Consider the following 17,229-nt stretch of genomic DNA (forward strand, 5'->3'; position numbering starts at 1 on the left):
GTTCTTTTCTGGTCAGTATTCCTTGCTGATAAAGCACACATACCTTGATCTTGCAGAAGTCAAAGAGGTGGAAGTAGATGGCTGATTCATTTGTCTTATAATTAAATTAAGCCAATAAAGGTAATTCCACACTGCCATATACATACCTCTCACTTTATTGGAGAAACAGGAGCAGGCAATTCCTGGTCTGAGAAGCGTGCAGTCTAAGTGGGATCAAACACAGCCTTACAGTCTGCTGGGCATGGGGAGGTAAGGAAGTGGGGCAATAAAGAGCCAGGCGTACTTGAATGAGAAAGCTGGCCAGGGGACCCAGCAGGAAACAAAACAAATGACTGAGAGCTAGTTCATGGGAGATTAGCTCATAGAAATATGGTGGGCCTTAGTTTGAATGGGAAAGAAAAACACTCCAAATGATACCTTGACGTAAGGCTGTACCGGTCTCCTTTTCTATCCTAAGTGCTGGGTATTTTATAGCAGAGCAAGGTTCAGCATAGCAGTTCTTTCTGCTTGCACTTGTAACTCGGGACTCAGCTAGCTGGAAGGGGTGTAGGTGTTGCATAGGGGTGACAACAGCCAGATTCCTTTGCCCAGAAGGGAAGTCCATGTGGTACATCCCTGGTGGAGCAGCAGTTTGCCTAACCAATCACTTCTCCTTCCTTTGCCTTTCAATCAGTAGGGTTTCATTGCTTGGCAAGTAACTTTCCTTCACATGTTGCTTATTATCTGAGAATTCATATGTACATCTTTGTTGTTCCAGCTATTCCCTGTAGGTATACCTTAATACTTGCACAAAGTAAACCTGCCTCTGCTCAGACTTGAATAAGCCAGTGCATTACAGTTTTTTGTGCACTGTTTTGTCACAGGTAAACCCGAATGTGCTCAGTTCGATGGAGAAGCAGAGGCGCAGGGAGGAAGAGGAGGAGCGCCAAATCCTTATAGCAGTGCAGAAGAGGGAGCAGGAGCAGCTGCTAAAGGAGGAGAGAAAAAGAGAGATGGAGGAGAAGGTCAAAGCAGTGGAAGGTATGTGCGGCCAGTGTGAAGCAGAGGCGGGAGATTTCAAAGCTGAGTCTGAGATCTTGAATTAAGATCTGCTATTTGCATCCCTCCCCTGCCAGGCAAGCTAATGGGAATAACTCTTCTTGGACTTGGCTTAGATAAATTGGCCTGACTGTATTTTCTTTTTGCCTTGTCCACCTCTCTGTGTTGATGGCTGTTCTCTAGTGTTCCCTTCAGTTTTGTCTTCTTCCTCAAGTCGTACTCATTTTTTCCTTGCCATAGCTGTATTTTTCTCCTGCTATCCATATTGTTCCTCAGTTTCCTTCTTTTGTCTCCTCACTGGGGTTCTCATAGATTTCCCTCTGCGCGGGATTAGCTGGCTTAACTCTTACTGAATAGTATTTGGTCCTTTTGGCCTACTGCATGATGAAAGAAGGATTCCTTTCAGGGAGAAAGGGAAGGGGACAACATGGGAGTAGTGAGTAGTATTTTTGTATCGCTCTGGACCTCATCAGCTGGAGAACTCAAGGTGAGGGAACCAGACTAAATAGAGCACTGGCAGGCAGCAAATTCAAGTTTTGGCCTTGTTTTTTCATGTTTTTAAGTTTAACACAAATATAGGCTGTTCTGCAAGAAACAATGGTCTTGCATTTAATACATAAGTCTGAGACACAGACTGGAGACATTCAGCCTGTACATGTAGGTACTGGTGTCTCATATCTAGCCACCACCTCTCTTAGCCTCCCTTACAGAGATTTCTTTATTTGCTGCTTTTGCCACAGTGGCTGACTGGGCTGTTGCAGCTCCAGGGAAATGCTGAATATTGTCAGAAAACTGTTCTCACAATGCATGGCAGTATCACTATTGTGAATCCTTAGGTGGAGAAAGAATCAGAAAAGGAGGGGGGGGAAAAAAGAGCTCATTCAAACCCTGTAAACTTTCCAAGATGAAACAAGTCTGCTACCGGATGTCTGGTAGCAGACCAGATGTTATCTAAGAATAGTTTCTTTTACCTGCTTACTTTCTAACCTTTCGAAAATCCAATTACTTGCTTGGCCCTTGGATATTTCTGGTTGCCGGTCTTGGCTAATCTGGTAGTTTAAACTCAGAATCATCCAGCTTCCAGATCTGCTACAGATATCTGTATCACCTTGGCAAATTGCGTATTCTCTGTGCTTTAACTCTCCATCTGTATAGACAAAATTAATCTTCAAGATCCAGAAGAGTTGCAAAGATAAATCTAGTATTCAGAGTTGGTCAGGTATTGTTTTGATAAAAGCCTTGTCAATTTTGGGGTAAATACAATAACTATGTCATCTGATACAAACGTACCAGAGCCACTCAGAAAACTGGCATGGGGTTGGGCAATAAGCTGTTTTAAAGCCATTTTGCATACATTAGTGCTTTTCTTGGCAGGCATGCTTTTATTTTGGTTTGAGCAGTTTCTTTCAATTTACTTCAAACTTGTTCCCAGTCAGTTTAGGCTAAGTCAAGAGAAGTCTGCTTTTAAACTGGTGCAAAAGCTGTTTGGAAAGGTTATTTAAATGGATGATCTGTTCCGTTTAAATCAGTGCTACATTTTTCATCCATAGAAACAGCAGCTATCTGGGTAAGACTTTGGCTTCTTAACCACCTTTCCTTATTGCTTAATGATTCTATGACTGTCAAGCACACCCTCTGTTAACACTTACTGTGATAGTTCTTATGATGGACAGAAAGTGATTTGAAAATGAAGTCACTTGTTTTGGTTGGTTCAGACTTGTTAAAGCTGGACATCCATTGACAAATTTTTAGGGTAACAAAGACTTTCCTGTATTTTGCCTTCTGCTTAGGATTTAACAATTTTGTAAGGTATTCTGTCGAGAGGTAATATGAAACACAGGGTGGAATATCTGTGCTCTCTGTGACTTTATCAGCACTTCACCTGCATCTTGGTTTTGGACTGTATGCCTGTTTTTAGATCACATTCCTCTTTCCAGTGTGGGATTTCACTTTCCTTCACTCCAATGCACACCCCAGTTAGGGACCCTCCTGCTGGGCCCATCTGGACTTTCCTGAATTTACAAGTTAAAGCAGCTTTCTAGATTTCTTCCAGAACAGCAGGTTAGAATCTTCCAGTTCTCTTCCAGATGCTGTTGTAACATTACCTCTCACATACATGACTTTCTATCTGTTTGAGGTACTCCTTTAGGGCATTGGTTAGCTTTTGGTATTTGGCGGCCTCTCAATCCAGGCCAACAGTATGGCAGCAAACTCTACCTTTAACATGCTGTATTAATTACTCCCTGTGGTACTGGGACCTGTCATAAATCCCGACTGAGCTCCAGCCTGGTAATGGGGTAGCACTTTGCAATTCCTGTCAGTTTACCACGTCAGATGCTTGGCAGGCATTGATGGATTTCTAATATCCACGTGACCTTACCTCTTGGTTGCTGTTGGCATGATATTTTCCTCTTGCTGCCCAAGTCATTACCATATGTGTTTCTCAGCTTTTTCATTTAGGCATCCATAACAATGTCATCTAAGTGAGGTTAATTTTACTAAAGAAGTGTGCAATACTGAACTGTGCTTGGACTGACTGATAATCTCTGCTAACTGTAGTTTGATGTTAGACTTCTCCTTATTAAATGGTGTAACAGATGCTGATTTATGTCTGTACAACATCTTAAATGAAAGTCCCAACTTCAGGTGAAGCCCAGAGTCTTGCAACAGAAAATCTGGACTTTTTTTTTTTTTTTTTTTTTACCAATCTTTGATATATCTGGCCATGGACCTCTCTGGAAAACATACACCTTGTAGCTATTGCTAAACAATATCCATTATCCTATTAGAGCATGCTTTCAGATGTGGGTATTGTTCCTGGAGTAAAACCATGACTTGCAGTGGTGCCATTGGTGACTCTGACATCTCAGGTTCCTTTCCAGAAGAGAAATCCATCACTTTTTTTGACTGGGCATGAGGTGTGGCTGTCAACTCCTCTTCAGGGAAGGAGTACCTGCATTTTCCTCGGTATCTACAGGAGAAGCATGGAAGGCTTTATTTAGCAGTAGAATGTCTATTTGAGTGGTGATTCTCTTGTAAGAGTAAAGACTAAATGCATACAGATCTCATCCTGGAGATGCTCATTCCTGGTTTTCTTGTGCTCCTACTCCTCATCACAGGCTTTCTTTTGACTGGCAGAGTAGGAGAGCATATTAATACTGTTCTACCAGATCAGGTACTTCTCAACTCCATGTCATTGTCCAGAGATGGAGCCTCTGTTAGAGGATTTTGGCCAAGTCTCTCCAATCTTTCTTTCACTTGGGTATTTCCCTGGTGTGGCCCTGTGGCCAATTTCCTGGGGTGTTACATCTATGACATCTCTCCTTGAGCTGCATTTTCACAGAATTCTGCTTCAACAGAAAGTTGGTACAGGTGTTTAGCAAGTCAAATGAATTCAGATTTCCTATAACAAAAAGGAAATGAGGTTCATAAGAGTCCATAAACTTTCTATTATGAAGCAATCTGTTAGCCAGCTGTCTGGTTGCAACCTACAGGTTATATTACTAATGTTGCTTCTTCCTGTCTCTCACCTCTTAAACCAAAGCTGTCCCAGTGGCCCTCCTGTGTGGTAGCTTGCTCTCTCTGGCTGCTGGCTGTGAAGGCCTACCTGAACAATCTTCCCAAAGCTAGCTGTGGTGATGGAGGATATTATTGACCCCAACTACTCATTGCCACCCAGCTGGTAAAAGTTCACCCTTCCTTCAGCACTGTTCTTCATCAACCTCAGTGCAAAACCAGCTGCCATGAGTTCACCTGGCTGAGGAATTATTGTGCCTTTTTGACAGCATGGGGACTGGTGGCAAGCAGATAAAGGATGGTAATTTAATAAGTCATCTCTTTCCATTTAACTGATCTATGCCTTGGTCTTTGCTTTGAACTTCTCTCTTTGTACCAAACTGTGGTCAGGAATTTGTCTGAAAGCTGGCATGGGGAGCATCTGCATCACAGTAATGCTCCAAAATCACTGATGGATTAGTCAAGGGAAAATGAAGAGGTGTGTTTGTTGTGTATGCTTAGATCCTCTGCTTCTTTACAGAGAGTTCTTGAGAGCTGCAGGAGCTGTCTGAGTTTTTTCTGCAAGATGATGTTGACAAGGAGTGCTGAATGGCTTTTTCTGCTTGTCTCCCCTTCCCGCTGCAGAGCGAGCCAGGAGGAGGAAGCTTCGTGAAGAGCGGGCCTGGCTGCTGGCACAGGGGAAGGAGCTGCCCCCTGAGCTTTCCCACTTGGATCCCAGTTCCCCTACCAGGGAAGAGCGAAGGACCAAGGATCTGTGAGTGTACAGCTGGGCACGCAGCACACCCGTGCAGTGAAGCCTTTGTGGGGAGGGGAGGAGAGGAGTGTGGTCATTCACAGGAATGAGGAGGGATAAGTGAGGTTGGAGAGCAGCAAGGAGTAAGCTGAGAAACAACTGGATTTGGTCCACGCTAGAGGAGTGTTTGTGATGAGGCCTGTTTGTTAACTTCGTGGCACTGCATGTGGCATGGAAGGGAGGATGAGGTAAGAGGGAATGCCTTATATGTCCTAAGTCTCTGTTATTCACTGTTGTTCTTCCAATTACAGCTTTGAACTGGATGATGAGTTCACAGCCATGTACAAAGGTTAGTCCACCTGTCCCAGTTTTCCTCTTTGCATGACTTCTTCAAAGTGACACAGTCCCCCAGGCATGTGTGTGTAATTGCCTGTCTTTTGTTGCTACCAGTTCTAGATGTGGTAAAGGCTCACAAGGACTCTTGGCCCTTCTTGGAACCTGTTGATGAATCATATGCTCCTAACTACTACCAGATCATTAAGGTAGGGAAAGCAGCCCAGCGTGCTTGACCGATGCTCTTTGTTGACTGGGGTGCAATTATTTGTAAGTGTTTTGAAGTTCTGTGAGCTGTGTTATCCTCACAGTCAAGCTGCAGTAGTCCCTTTGGGTGTAGGAAATGCAAGAAGAGAGGCTGCCCCTCAGGAGAGCAGCCTCTGCTCTGCATGCCTCTCTGTGAGGAAGCTAGTAATTTATGTACCTTTGTAAGTCCCATTGCTCTTGCTGTAACTCAAGGGAAGTTTTGTTGAATTTCAGGCCCCCATGGACATCTCTAGCATGGAGAAGAAGTTGAATGGAGGTCAGTACTGCACCAAGGAAGAATTTGTGGGCGATATGAAGACCATGTTCAGGAACTGTCTTAAGTACAATGGTGAAGGCAGTGGTAAGAGCAGTAAGATGCTAAGTTCATCTATTTCCAGTGCTGAGTTAAAGCAGGCACTGATCTCTACCTACTCACCAGAACTTGATTTGTGCTTACACTCTTTCAGGATATTTTTGAGAGGCTGGAGGAAAGCTCCTGAGTAATAAGGCCTGGGGATTTAGCCAGGTTTTTAGCACAGTTGTTATGCTGATACATGTGGCCTGTCATACTAAGGGACTCCCATGTTGATAGGTGGTGAAGGCAGGACATACAAAGAGAAGAAATTCCGTTTCTTTACAAGCTCATTCCTTTGTGAGCTTGCATGCGTCTGTGTTCCTTTGTCTCATGATATCTAACACATTTTAAAGAACATAAGAGTCTGGTCAGCCCCCAGTATTTGTTGAGTACCCCCCATAAAAGTGAAAAATGAGCCACGTCTGTAGCCTTTTAGGTGGAAAATGTATTTTTTAGGTTCCTTGGCTATTGAATGAATAGCATAAACCCACAAATGGGAAACCCTGGGTTTAATTGCCACACTGATTAAAATTCTGCACGTTGCTTAGGTAAGAAGTCACTCCCCATATGGTAGGTCACTGTTGCAGACCATGTCTCAACAGCACCGCTTTGAAAGTGAAAACAGAGCTTGTCACAGTGGGCCCTAAGTAAAGCATTTCTGCACTGCCAGTGGGAGAACTCTGTTGTCCAAGGAACTTTTAGTTCAGTGGAAACAACTGGAAAGTCATTTGCTTCAAGCCTTTGTGATTGACACCTCTCACATGTATTTTCCTTCTTATCCACCCCAATGAAAAGTAGGAGCCCCTCTGATCAGAACTGTCCCGTGGAAATGGCACAATCGTGACCCTGGTATTTGCAGTAGCTTTTGTCATGGTCAGCAAGTGCTTTAAAAACTGTAAATGGATAAATGATCTTTGCTGATTTTTCCTCTGTCTTGTAACATACAGCAGAAACTTGAACCAGTACAGCAAAAGCCTCTTGAACAGAATCAAATAACATTGCTGGAATTTAACGTTTCTTTTCTCAGCACTGCTGGCTAACAGTGCAGGACGCACATCTCTGCAAGCAGAGGTGGTGCTTGCCGTAATGTAATTCTTGGTACTATTCTGGGATGTTAGGTTAATGCTGACTGTGCAAGCCATGCTGCTAATGGTACTTTGTCATGCCTGTGTGCCTGTCCTCTGGTGGGGTTACTGAACAAATCTGATGCTGCATTGCTTATTGAGTTTAAGAGTATAGACCAGTTGTCAACTAGTTAGGAACAAAGTCCTCCCTGAAAAAAAAAAATTGTGGGGAGAGATGATTTGCCTGTTGAAACGAGGAAAGTCTGGTGTTGCTTAACTGTTTCTCTCTGTAAGGCTCTGTCCTTGATGTTGCTGGGTGTGGTTTTTTTTGATGGCAGAATATACCAAGATGGCTTACAACTTGGAGAGGTGTTTCCACCGAGCAATGATGAAGCACTTCCCTGGGGAAGATGGAGACACAGATGAGGAGTTTTGGATCAGAGAAGACGGGAGGCGGGAGAAGAGGAGCCGGCGGGCTGGTCGCTCCAGTGCTGGCAGTGTTTGGACTCGGTCACGAGACCCAGAGGGAACAGGCAAGAGGCAGCAGCGCCTGGAAAATGGAGGGAAACCTCCACCATATCGAGCTACTTCGAGGGCTCCCGCTTCCTCCTCCTCCTCCTCCTCCTCCTCCTTCTCCTCGTCCTCTGCAGAGGATCCAAGTGGCAACCCCATGCAGCCGTCTCGAGAAGTGGGCCCTTCCAATGGGCGAGGTTTCCCCCGCTCACTGCAGTACAGCAGCATGCCCAGCCCTGTGCCACATCCCAGCCAGATGGTAAGGAGTAGTTTCTGCTGTTCATCAATCCTGCCTGTGGAGGGAGGCAGGGAGGGAAAAAGGGAATTAAACTCTCTCCTGTGGAATCCCTACTTTGTGGCAAGGATCTTTTCCCAGAGATTGAGGGTCGGAGCTGTGGTTTCTCAAACTGAAACTTTTCAGCCCTTAAATTTAAACCAATATAGTTCAGTGTTACCTGGTCTTTGTGTAGCTGGCTGAGGAGACAGGATTGGAAATAACATACTCTACGTTAAGAGCAGCTGGAGCTAGAAGAGTAGCTACTTCAGTAACTGGAGGCTGTACTAGATCGCTACCACACTAGTTAGAAATGGTCTGCTAACATTTTTGACAGGCAAGTACCCATGTGTGGTTGGGCAGTCCTGGCTCCCCCAGTTCTTTCTTTCCCTGGAGAGAGGTACCCTATTGTGCATGTAAAGCAGTCACGTTTCCTCTTTTAACCTCCAGTTTATGATGCTGAACAAGCCAGCCTTCTTTTGTCTCAATTGTTTGCAGATGCCTGGTAACTTTGTGCCATCTGCATACTGCTGCATTCTGTGCCTTGATATTTATAAAAGCAGTAAACAAAACCACACATAAGGCCACCCTGGGCTGCAGCAGTGACCTCTCTTTAGCCTGATGTTTCCTCTCCGAGGGCCACCTGTTCTGCCTCTTCTATGGGCTGTTCCTCACCCATCCTTTACAGTCTTTTCCATTTTAACCCATGATGTCTTGTGGTGTAGTGTGACAGCTGCTTTTCTGAGATCCAGGCTACTCCTCACTTTTTTAGCTGGAAATCAAACATTTTAGAGTGATTCTTGTGATGCAGATAGCAGAAGCCAACAGGAGAGCTGGAGCCAGTAAGTATTTTGAAAGAAATCCAGCATGTTCCCCATTGTTCTGCTCACGTGCTCTTGTGGTTTGCTCCAAGGACAGGAATAAACCACTGTCCCCTCCAGTTGTCTTGCTTGCTTCCGAATAGCTGGGTGGTAGGTGAGTGTATCACAACCTGAGCTCAGGGATATATGATAGACTTTGGCAGGGGAGCCACGTCATCTTGTAGAAAGGCCTACAGGTTTTTCATGGTATCTCTAAAAAAAGCCTGTCTGTTCTTCTGTGTGGCTCTTTTGGTTTTGGCTTACCCCCTGCTTGAAGCAGCTCTGCTGCTTTTCTACATCTCACAAATGGGTTTATTTCTCCTTCCTTCACCCTTCCCTGTCCCCCAGAGACCAGCTGTACCAGGAACGTTTGGTCCCCTGCGCGGATCAGATCCAACAAAACTGTATGGCTCACCGCGAGTGCCAGAGCCCCATCCTGGAGACCCGGTTCAGCAGCACCAGCACTTTGCCATGCAGGTAATTAACAAACAAAAGCTTCCAGATATGAAAGCAGACAGCAGCATAACAACAAAGCAAGGCACCCAGTGCCCTGCAAGTCCCCTCTGCTCCCCATGGTGTGGGGATGCCCCGATGGCCACAGCGGTGGCATTGCCTCTCCTCAGATCAACCTGCTGGCACACCAGTGTCAGCCCTTCACCACCTCCCTCTCACTGCCACCCCTCTTTCTTTCTCTCCCCAGCCGGCCGTGGGACTGAGCGAGCACCGTGGGCACAGGCTGGCTGCCCCTGAGAAGCAGGTGTGTGCAGGGCCGACCCATGTCACCGGCCTCGGACCCCGTCCTGGCACCCTGCAGCTGGGGCGTGTGAGCGGCCCCCCTCCGGACACCGTCTACCCACCAGCCCAGTTCCAGCAGGGCTTCCTCCCTCCAAGGCACAACGGGCCTCCGGTGAGGCCACCAGAAGGCTCAGAGGTGCCCCCTGGACATATGTACCGGCCCTACAAGTATCTGAACCGCGGGCACCCAGCCCTGTGGAATGGCAGCCACAGTGCTGCCAGCCAAGGTGCTGTGGGGCCAGAGGAGAAGGCACCCATGGGGCCAGCGCCCTCGCTCCAGCCCCGTGCCATCAGCCATATGATGGAGCCCCGGGCCTTACGGCCTCCTCTGCCTCCCAGCCAGTGGACTGAGCAATCAAACTTCCTACCTCACGGGGTGCCTCCCTCAGGGTATATCAGACCACCCGGAAAAGCCGCAGGCCAGAGGATGCCACAGCCACCAGCTGCTCTGTTCGGGGGACCGGCTCAGGTTCAGAGAGGGTGCCAGGGTGGGGACTCGATGATGGACAGCCCAGAGATGATCGCGATGCAGCAGCTGTCCTCCCGTGTGTGCCCACCGGGCGTGCCTTACCACCCTCGCCAGCCGCCCCCGCCACACCTCCCCGGACCCTTTCCCCAGCTGGCTCACGCTGCCTCTGCCGGCATGCCACCCCCCAAGCTGGTCATGGGGAACGGGAGCTCACAGGATCAGACCATGGAGCCGGAGAGCAACCAAGGTAACTCCCCGTGGCACTGAGTAGAAGCCACCCAGAGGCTTCTCCCCAGTTCTTGCTGCTGCTGGGCTCTTTGTAGGACCTCAACAGAGAATGCAGCCATGTGCCTTGTGCCTGTCCTGAACACATCAAGGGTGCACAAGCAGCCACAGGGAGTGAGGAGCTATGCCCTGGGGTTGGGAGTTCACGCGTAGTGGGTGGGTGCTTGTGAGGAGTTGGGGAACACCCCCATAGTTTAGCTTTGCTGCTCCAGACTCTTGGGGTTCTAAGCTTAACTGTGTTGCAGATGCACAAAGCCTGTATCTGCAGACATGGCTTTATTTGGATTTGCACCACTAGAGAAGTGTGAAAGATGCTCTAACTTCCAGGCTCACTGGGGTCCATTTTAAACACTGGCTGAAGATCTGCAACAAAAGCAGGTTTTATTCTAGAAAAAGATTAAATTTTTGTTTAAATAGTTGTGCGGCACATAGTTTATACACATCTTTTCTTCCTTCAAATTCTAAATCAGAATATATTTTCTGCTCCAGCCATCACTTAGATTTTTCTAAGATTTTTCATTTTACTGTAACCTGCAAGAGGTCCCCTCCAGCCCACTTATGCCTGCAAGTTATCAGTTTGCCTTTGGGTGCACAGTCTGTAATGCTTCTAGAACTCACTTGGATTTAATATAAAAATTGAATCTGCAAAGAGTTAGGTAAGGAGAGAAGACATTATGCGAATAAATGGTTTAAATACACTTCCTTGAATATATGTCAATATGGCTTCTCCTCTGAAATGCACATGTGCCTTGTGAGCTTTACATCTCAAAATCTTCACAGAACAGGACTGCCAGAAAGGCACTGAAAAGTCATGTCAGTTCAGATGAGATGGCAGCGTGTCATGTGTGCCACCACAAGTTTCTTTCTAGTTGAATTTCATTCATTCTAGCTGGTAAACTAGAGATCAAAAAAAAAAAAAACACTTCAAACAAACCTAAAGTAGAGACCAAAAAAAACTAGAGATCAAAAACAAATTTTTTCATTAATTTTAGCTGGTAAACTAGAGATCAAAAACCTTGTATCTTTTATCGATCCCTTGTGTGCCTTGGACTAAGAGGAAACTCTTTCCTTGTGTGGCATTGCTTAAAACTCATTATCATTTAACTGTGCTGGATATAGAACAGAGACCGCAAGAGGACATTGAGTGATTACAGGGCAGAGTGGCTGCATCTCCAAATCACAGTTGGTTAAAATATGGCTGTGATCAGCTTCACAGTACCTTGCTATGTGGTAGTGCTTTTGCCCAACTGTGGGCAAGCAGGCTTTGTGGACCAGAAGGGGGGGCAACACAGTGTAAAGTCAAAAAAGCCCTGTCTCTTAGCTTGCTCTCATGTGGATTCTGCAGTATTTCCCAAAGCTGCCTCTCCATGGGGCAGCCTCTGTACACCCATGTGTCAGAGCAAACCTGCATATGCCACGTTTCTCTGGTGGAAGTGGTTTGCAAACTACAGTGGGGCTGTATCTTAATGGAAATCATAAGGATTCTGTTCACATGCCCCATCTTTTTAAGAGAGGTGTGCAACCCTGTGAGTAACTTTTAAAAGAGCTCTTTCAAAAGATCAGCCAACTTTGCAAAGTTTGGAATTGCTATGGGTCTCTGAAAGAGCAACTCTGTGTTGGCTGTAGAAGGGGACTACAGCCCCACAAAGCCCACAGTTAGCATGATGCTTTGCTCCAGCCATCTTGTGAAGAGGTCTGAGTAGAGGATGGGATGTTGTAGGCTTTGGAGTACTTCAAAGTCTTTGATGGAATCAGCTTCTTGGTTTAGAAAGTCACTCCTCTTCTTTTGAATAGTTCAGCAAGATGGGGTACTTTCTCCATCCTTTCTCCATCCAAATGTTGGAGATTTATCAGGGCTGGGACTTTGTGTCAGCAGCCAAAGTGGAGAGAGACCCAGCATGACTGAGGCTGCTGTTCTTGCTGTCAAAAGTAGATGGTAGGAGGTTGTTTTGGCACATCTGGCTAAGCTACCAGGAATTACTCTGGCAAATTTGCCTTGGGTGAGCGTGCATGTGGGGTGGGGAGGGCTGACGTGCAAAACAAGACCAGCACCTGATGCTTCCCCCCTCTCTTTCCAGTGGAGCCACAGGCGGGCGTGGAGGAGAAGGCTCAGTGCATCGGCATTCCCGACGGGGCCTATGCCAAACTCCTACCTCATCCCAAGCCCCCCCTGCCCATGGAATGCACCCGACATGCCTTGCCCCCAGAGGAGGGGGATGGCTCCGGCCTGAAGAGCGACCTGAAGGCAGGGCAGAGCAAGGGTGCCTGGTCGGCTGAGAGCAGCTATGCTGGCCCACAGGGCTGCGTGAGGGACCTGGCGCCCGCCTCTGAGCGAGGGGGGCCCGTGCCCGAGAACGGGGCAGTGGGTGAGGGGCCGGCGGAGGGGAAGGGGCTGGCCGCCAGCCTGATGGAGAAGCCCCTCTGCGGTGGGGGGAAGGCTCTGCCCGAAGCAGCAGTGCCTTGTATGGGGCAGGGCACTGGCCTCCCCACCATGGACACCAGCACCGTGGGGGCTGCCCCCAACCAGTTCCACCCTCTTTACATGCCTGGTCTGGAGTATCCCAATTCGGCCGCACGGTACCACATCAACCCAGGGCTGCAAGGCTTCAGCCCGGTGATGGGCGGGAAGCCTCCCCCTGTGTCCCACCCACAGCATTTTCCTTCGCGGGGCTTCCAGCCGAGCAATGCCCACCCCGGGGTCTTCCCCCGCTATCGGCCCCACCAGGGCATGCCCTATCCCTACCAGCCCCAGCCTCAACCTTCCTACCACCACTACCAGCGACCGCCCTACTACGCCTGTCCGCAGGGCTACTCGGACTGGCAGAGGCCTCTGCACCCCCAGGCCAGCCCCAGTGGCCACCCGCCCCTGGCCAGACCCCCGTTCTCCGACAGGGGGAATGTGAGCAGCTTGCAGGGCTGTGAGGCACTGAGTGCTGCCCTGGCTTCTCCCAACCGCATGGACATAGCGAGTGCCAAAGAGGTTTCTCCGAGCGACGGGCAGGATCTGGGGCCTGAAGATGAGAAGTCCGAGGAATCACAGGAGCGGCCGGAGAGTCCCAAAGAGTTCCTTGATTTGGACAACCACAACGCGGCCACGAAGAGGCAAAGCTCAGTGGCAGCAGGAGAGTTCCTCTACGGAGCTCCCCCGCCTCACCTGGGTTCGGGAATGGGATTTGGGCCATCGGCTTTCCCTCCCCACGGGGTAATGCTACAGACTGGCTCTCCCTATGCATCCCGGCATCCCGCCAGCCATTTCCAACCCAGGACATATGGATCGCCCATGAATGCCCACCTGTCTCATCATCATCCAGCCTCTGGCCAGGCCAACGGCCTCTCTCAGGAGGGACCCCTGTACCGCTGCCGGGAGGAGAACATAGGTCACTTTCAGGCCTTGCTGATGGAGCAGAGAGGCAGTGGAGGTGGCATGGGGGGGCCACCCCAGGACTTGTATAGATCATCGGGGTAAGAGCGTGTTTTCTGTGAGAAGGCAAGGTGGGAGGGGGCGATGCCTGGGTAACAATGTGTGCTGGGTATTCTTGAAAGGCCCAGGCTGAAGTCGGAGGAGCTGGCAGGTGCTATGAAAGGCTAACAGGTTACTCTTAGACTCTTGGAGTAAGAGGTCCCTTAGACCTTTCTGGGAAACGAAGAGAGTCTTGCTGCAGCTTTTTAAAACACACAATTTTAGCCATCATGGAGATCTGTTAGCCTCTCCTGTCCATCTCCACACCAGTGCTTTGTTTTATCTGACAGTATTTTGTTAATGTGTTGTCCAGTGTTGTGCATCCCTTAATCAAAGGGTCTCATACTATTTTCTTTGCAAGAATTTTATTACATCTTTCTCATAGTGCAACAGAGTACTTAACTGAAGTGGAAGTTAGCCTCTTGTTATGAACTCCTCTACTTTAATGTCACCCTCTTCTTTCTTTGCCCTTCCTCTCTGTCTCGTATTTCCCTTAAAGAAAATCAATTCTCATAGAGATTTTGCATATTATGTTTTATTCCCAAAAGGAAAATTTTGCTACGTCAAAAATTCCTTGTTCAGACTTCATAAATGTGCTTCAGCTGTTACTGTTTTGCCATAGTTCCATCGTGACTTGAGCAGTAAATCTTGTAAGGCAGACATGGAGAAAAAGGACCCAAAGGACTTTTCTCCTAGTGTTCTAGTGTTGAGGGGTTACAGCTGTGTCATTGAGGGAGGGGGACAGGAATTAACGTTTGTGTTTGGGGGGGAAGCCTTAAAAAAGAAACATGCAAAATGCGTACTTGTATGTGAAAGTTGTGTGTGTATGCATTCGGTCAAGTAGATGAGGTTTGCTCTTGATGTTCATGTGCTAAAACTCTCTCCATTCAACCTGGCTCCAGAATGCAAATGCATCAGGCTCAAGTTCCCTTCCCGAAGATGCCTACAGCAACCATGTCCCGGGAAGATCTGACGCCACAAAAACCATCAGCGTTGCCTCTGGATCAAGTAAGGGTCACCAAGGAGAGTAGAGCTCAGATGAGAGCCTTTTTCCTTTCTGACAGTTAAAGGACTAAAATATTTCCTAAGAGTGGGAAGCATTGGAGGAAGCTGGGAAGTGAGCCCTCTGTTAGGTAGAGGAATTGGGGATGTCTCTGTAAAACGCAACCTGGGCTGACAGTGCTAGCTTTGAAGTAATTGCATGAAATCGTGAGACTGTTCTGTCCTAAAGCTGCCAGTTAGTGTCTCCAACTCTTCTTCTTCCTTTTCTAGAGCTAGTCCAAGGAAGGAAGGACCTCATGAAGACGAAAGCCACACGTGATTTGGACAAGGGGGAGGAGGGGCAGGCCTTCCTCCCACCCTCCCCTCACCCAAGCAGCACGTAGCTTCTCAGGTCGATGGAGCATGGTGCCACGGCGGCTTTTGTGTTGGAAACCTGGAGCGGTGCAGGGCCCCAGCCGGCCGAGCAGCTGGCTCGCCACCACAGGGCGAGCATCGCCAAACTAGTGGCTTTCCGTGACCGAAGACTGCGTCTCGTTCAGGGTTTGAGGGATTTTTGGGGTGGGGAGGGCGGGGGTGGGGGCTGAAACTTTCATTGACTGCTAAACTCAGGTATATTTTTCAGGGTGGAAGAGGACGATGATGGAATTTTACTTGTAGTATTAACGTGTGTGTTTTGGAGCTGGATCCAGTTTACAGAATTTAACCTGTTGCCTTTTTAAATAAATTTCTGTTGTTGGTGAATGTATTGTACATAATGGGGGAGGGGGTGGGCCCAGCTTGTAGTGGGCTTAGCACTGGAGGAATCCTTAACTGTTTACAATCATATCACACTGAAATCTTTCAGGATAAGGGTGAGGGTTTCGTGGGAGTGGGGAGAGGTGAGGGAACATGCAATGGATGACTTGCTGTCCTCTGCAACTGAGACACCAACTGGTAATTGTTTGACTGAATAGCAGGAATTGCTCAGGGGCATAACACGTCCTCCTCTTTCTCTTCTCCTCTTCTTCTTTCCCCTCTCACCCCTGCCTCCATCCCTCTGGATCCAGGGCCTGAGTGCACTTCCAGCTCCCTGTCATCGTGGGGGAACAAGGAAACCAGGACCAGGAATTGAAACCAGGACAGGACACTCATGGCATTGTCCCTTCTGTTAGCGTAGTACCCTCCTCCCTGCCTTTCTTGTAGGAGTAATTTATGCTCTAGAAAACAGAAAATGGCACAATTGGTCATCTTAGACTTCTTTCAGTGAAACCAGTGCAGCTGGGTGTGGAGCAGCACCTGTCCAGCAGAACAAATGTGCAGGTCTGTACCTCTCCCTGCCCGAGGAGGGGAACCAAGTCCCTCCTTTCTTTCTCTTTCCTTGCCTATTTTCACCTCTTAGCAGCAGCAAAGCAGAAACCACACCAGGATTCCTGACAGCTCTCAGTTGATTGTGAAAGTTGGAGCATAAGGCTGCTTTGGGGGAATGGTTTGTTTGCTAGTGTGAGCTGTTTGTTGGCCAGCATAGTTGGGCTTGGTGTTTACAAGAAGCCAGTGATTCAGAAAGCACTGATTTTGAAATCAGATGTTGAGGTGGAATAGCTTGGGCAGTGAGTGATGAGAGAGCTGTGTGCTTGAGTTGAGTCAGTTTACCTCCATTGTTTTTGATGTTGCAGCAGCAAGTACCACGGGGCCAGTGGCAGCTTCCATCAAAGGCAATACTTGGTTTGCAGGCACTTTTCACCAGCAGCAGCACTGCATGGGCAATGCCTCATTGACAAATCAGTTCAGTATTTCTCCAGCTATTTATCTATATCTTGAAACTAGCACAGCTGAATATTCTTGGGGGAGCCAGGGTAAAGCAAGATGGAGTTGCTACACTGTAAGACTGGGCAACAAGGTCTGTTGGACCAGAGCCCTAGTGCAGGCTGGCTCTGGAAGGACAGCGGTGTATATATATAGTTAAGAAGGACATGCCAATGTGCTGGCCATATTGTGCTTGCAGGAACACAAGTGGCAGCAGAAGTGAGCACGTGAGGACAAAGCAGTATGCCCTTTGGTCAGCAGTACCAGCCAGGGGAAGGTTTTATTCTCCAAGTTTCTGGAGAATTTTTGACTGCTCCAACACCTTGGATGGTGCTTTCACCCCAATTAGCTGGATTGCACTAGCATGCACGGCCACACCACCTTTGTCCTGCTGTGTATATCGACCATGCGCTGGCACAGTTGTTCGAGCAAATGGTAGGTAGCATCTGACTGAGCCATTACTCCTTCTGTCCTCAGCTTCTGGAAACACAAAAGGCCTAGAAG

At 48.0% G+C, this 17,229-nt stretch overlaps 1 protein-coding gene across 1 annotated transcript in view; it reads left to right on the forward strand.

The window, feature by feature from the left end:
* Nucleotides 1–15,278, forward strand: part of LOC118250102 (chromatin remodeling regulator CECR2) — a 93,238-nt gene extending 77,960 nt beyond the window's left edge. Inside the window, exons 9-19 of the mRNA XM_035550799.2 lie at nt 864–1,020; nt 5,179–5,308; nt 5,599–5,636; nt 5,738–5,829; nt 6,101–6,227; nt 7,624–8,057; nt 9,281–9,409; nt 9,633–10,443; nt 12,560–13,943; nt 14,844–14,949; nt 15,214–15,278. Coding sequence (XP_035406692.2) covers nt 864–1,020; nt 5,179–5,308; nt 5,599–5,636; nt 5,738–5,829; nt 6,101–6,227; nt 7,624–8,057; nt 9,281–9,409; nt 9,633–10,443; nt 12,560–13,943; nt 14,844–14,949; nt 15,214–15,219 — 3,414 coding nt within the window. The 3' untranslated portion in view covers nt 15,220–15,278. The remainder of the gene's footprint in view (nt 1–863; nt 1,021–5,178; nt 5,309–5,598; nt 5,637–5,737; nt 5,830–6,100; nt 6,228–7,623; nt 8,058–9,280; nt 9,410–9,632; nt 10,444–12,559; nt 13,944–14,843; nt 14,950–15,213) is intronic.
* Nucleotides 15,279–17,229: the final 1,951 nt, after the last annotated feature.

Source organism: Cygnus atratus, chromosome 1 (assembly GCF_013377495.2).
Source record: "Cygnus atratus isolate AKBS03 ecotype Queensland, Australia chromosome 1, CAtr_DNAZoo_HiC_assembly, whole genome shotgun sequence".
Classification (NCBI taxonomy): Eukaryota; Metazoa; Chordata; class Aves; order Anseriformes; family Anatidae; genus Cygnus; species Cygnus atratus.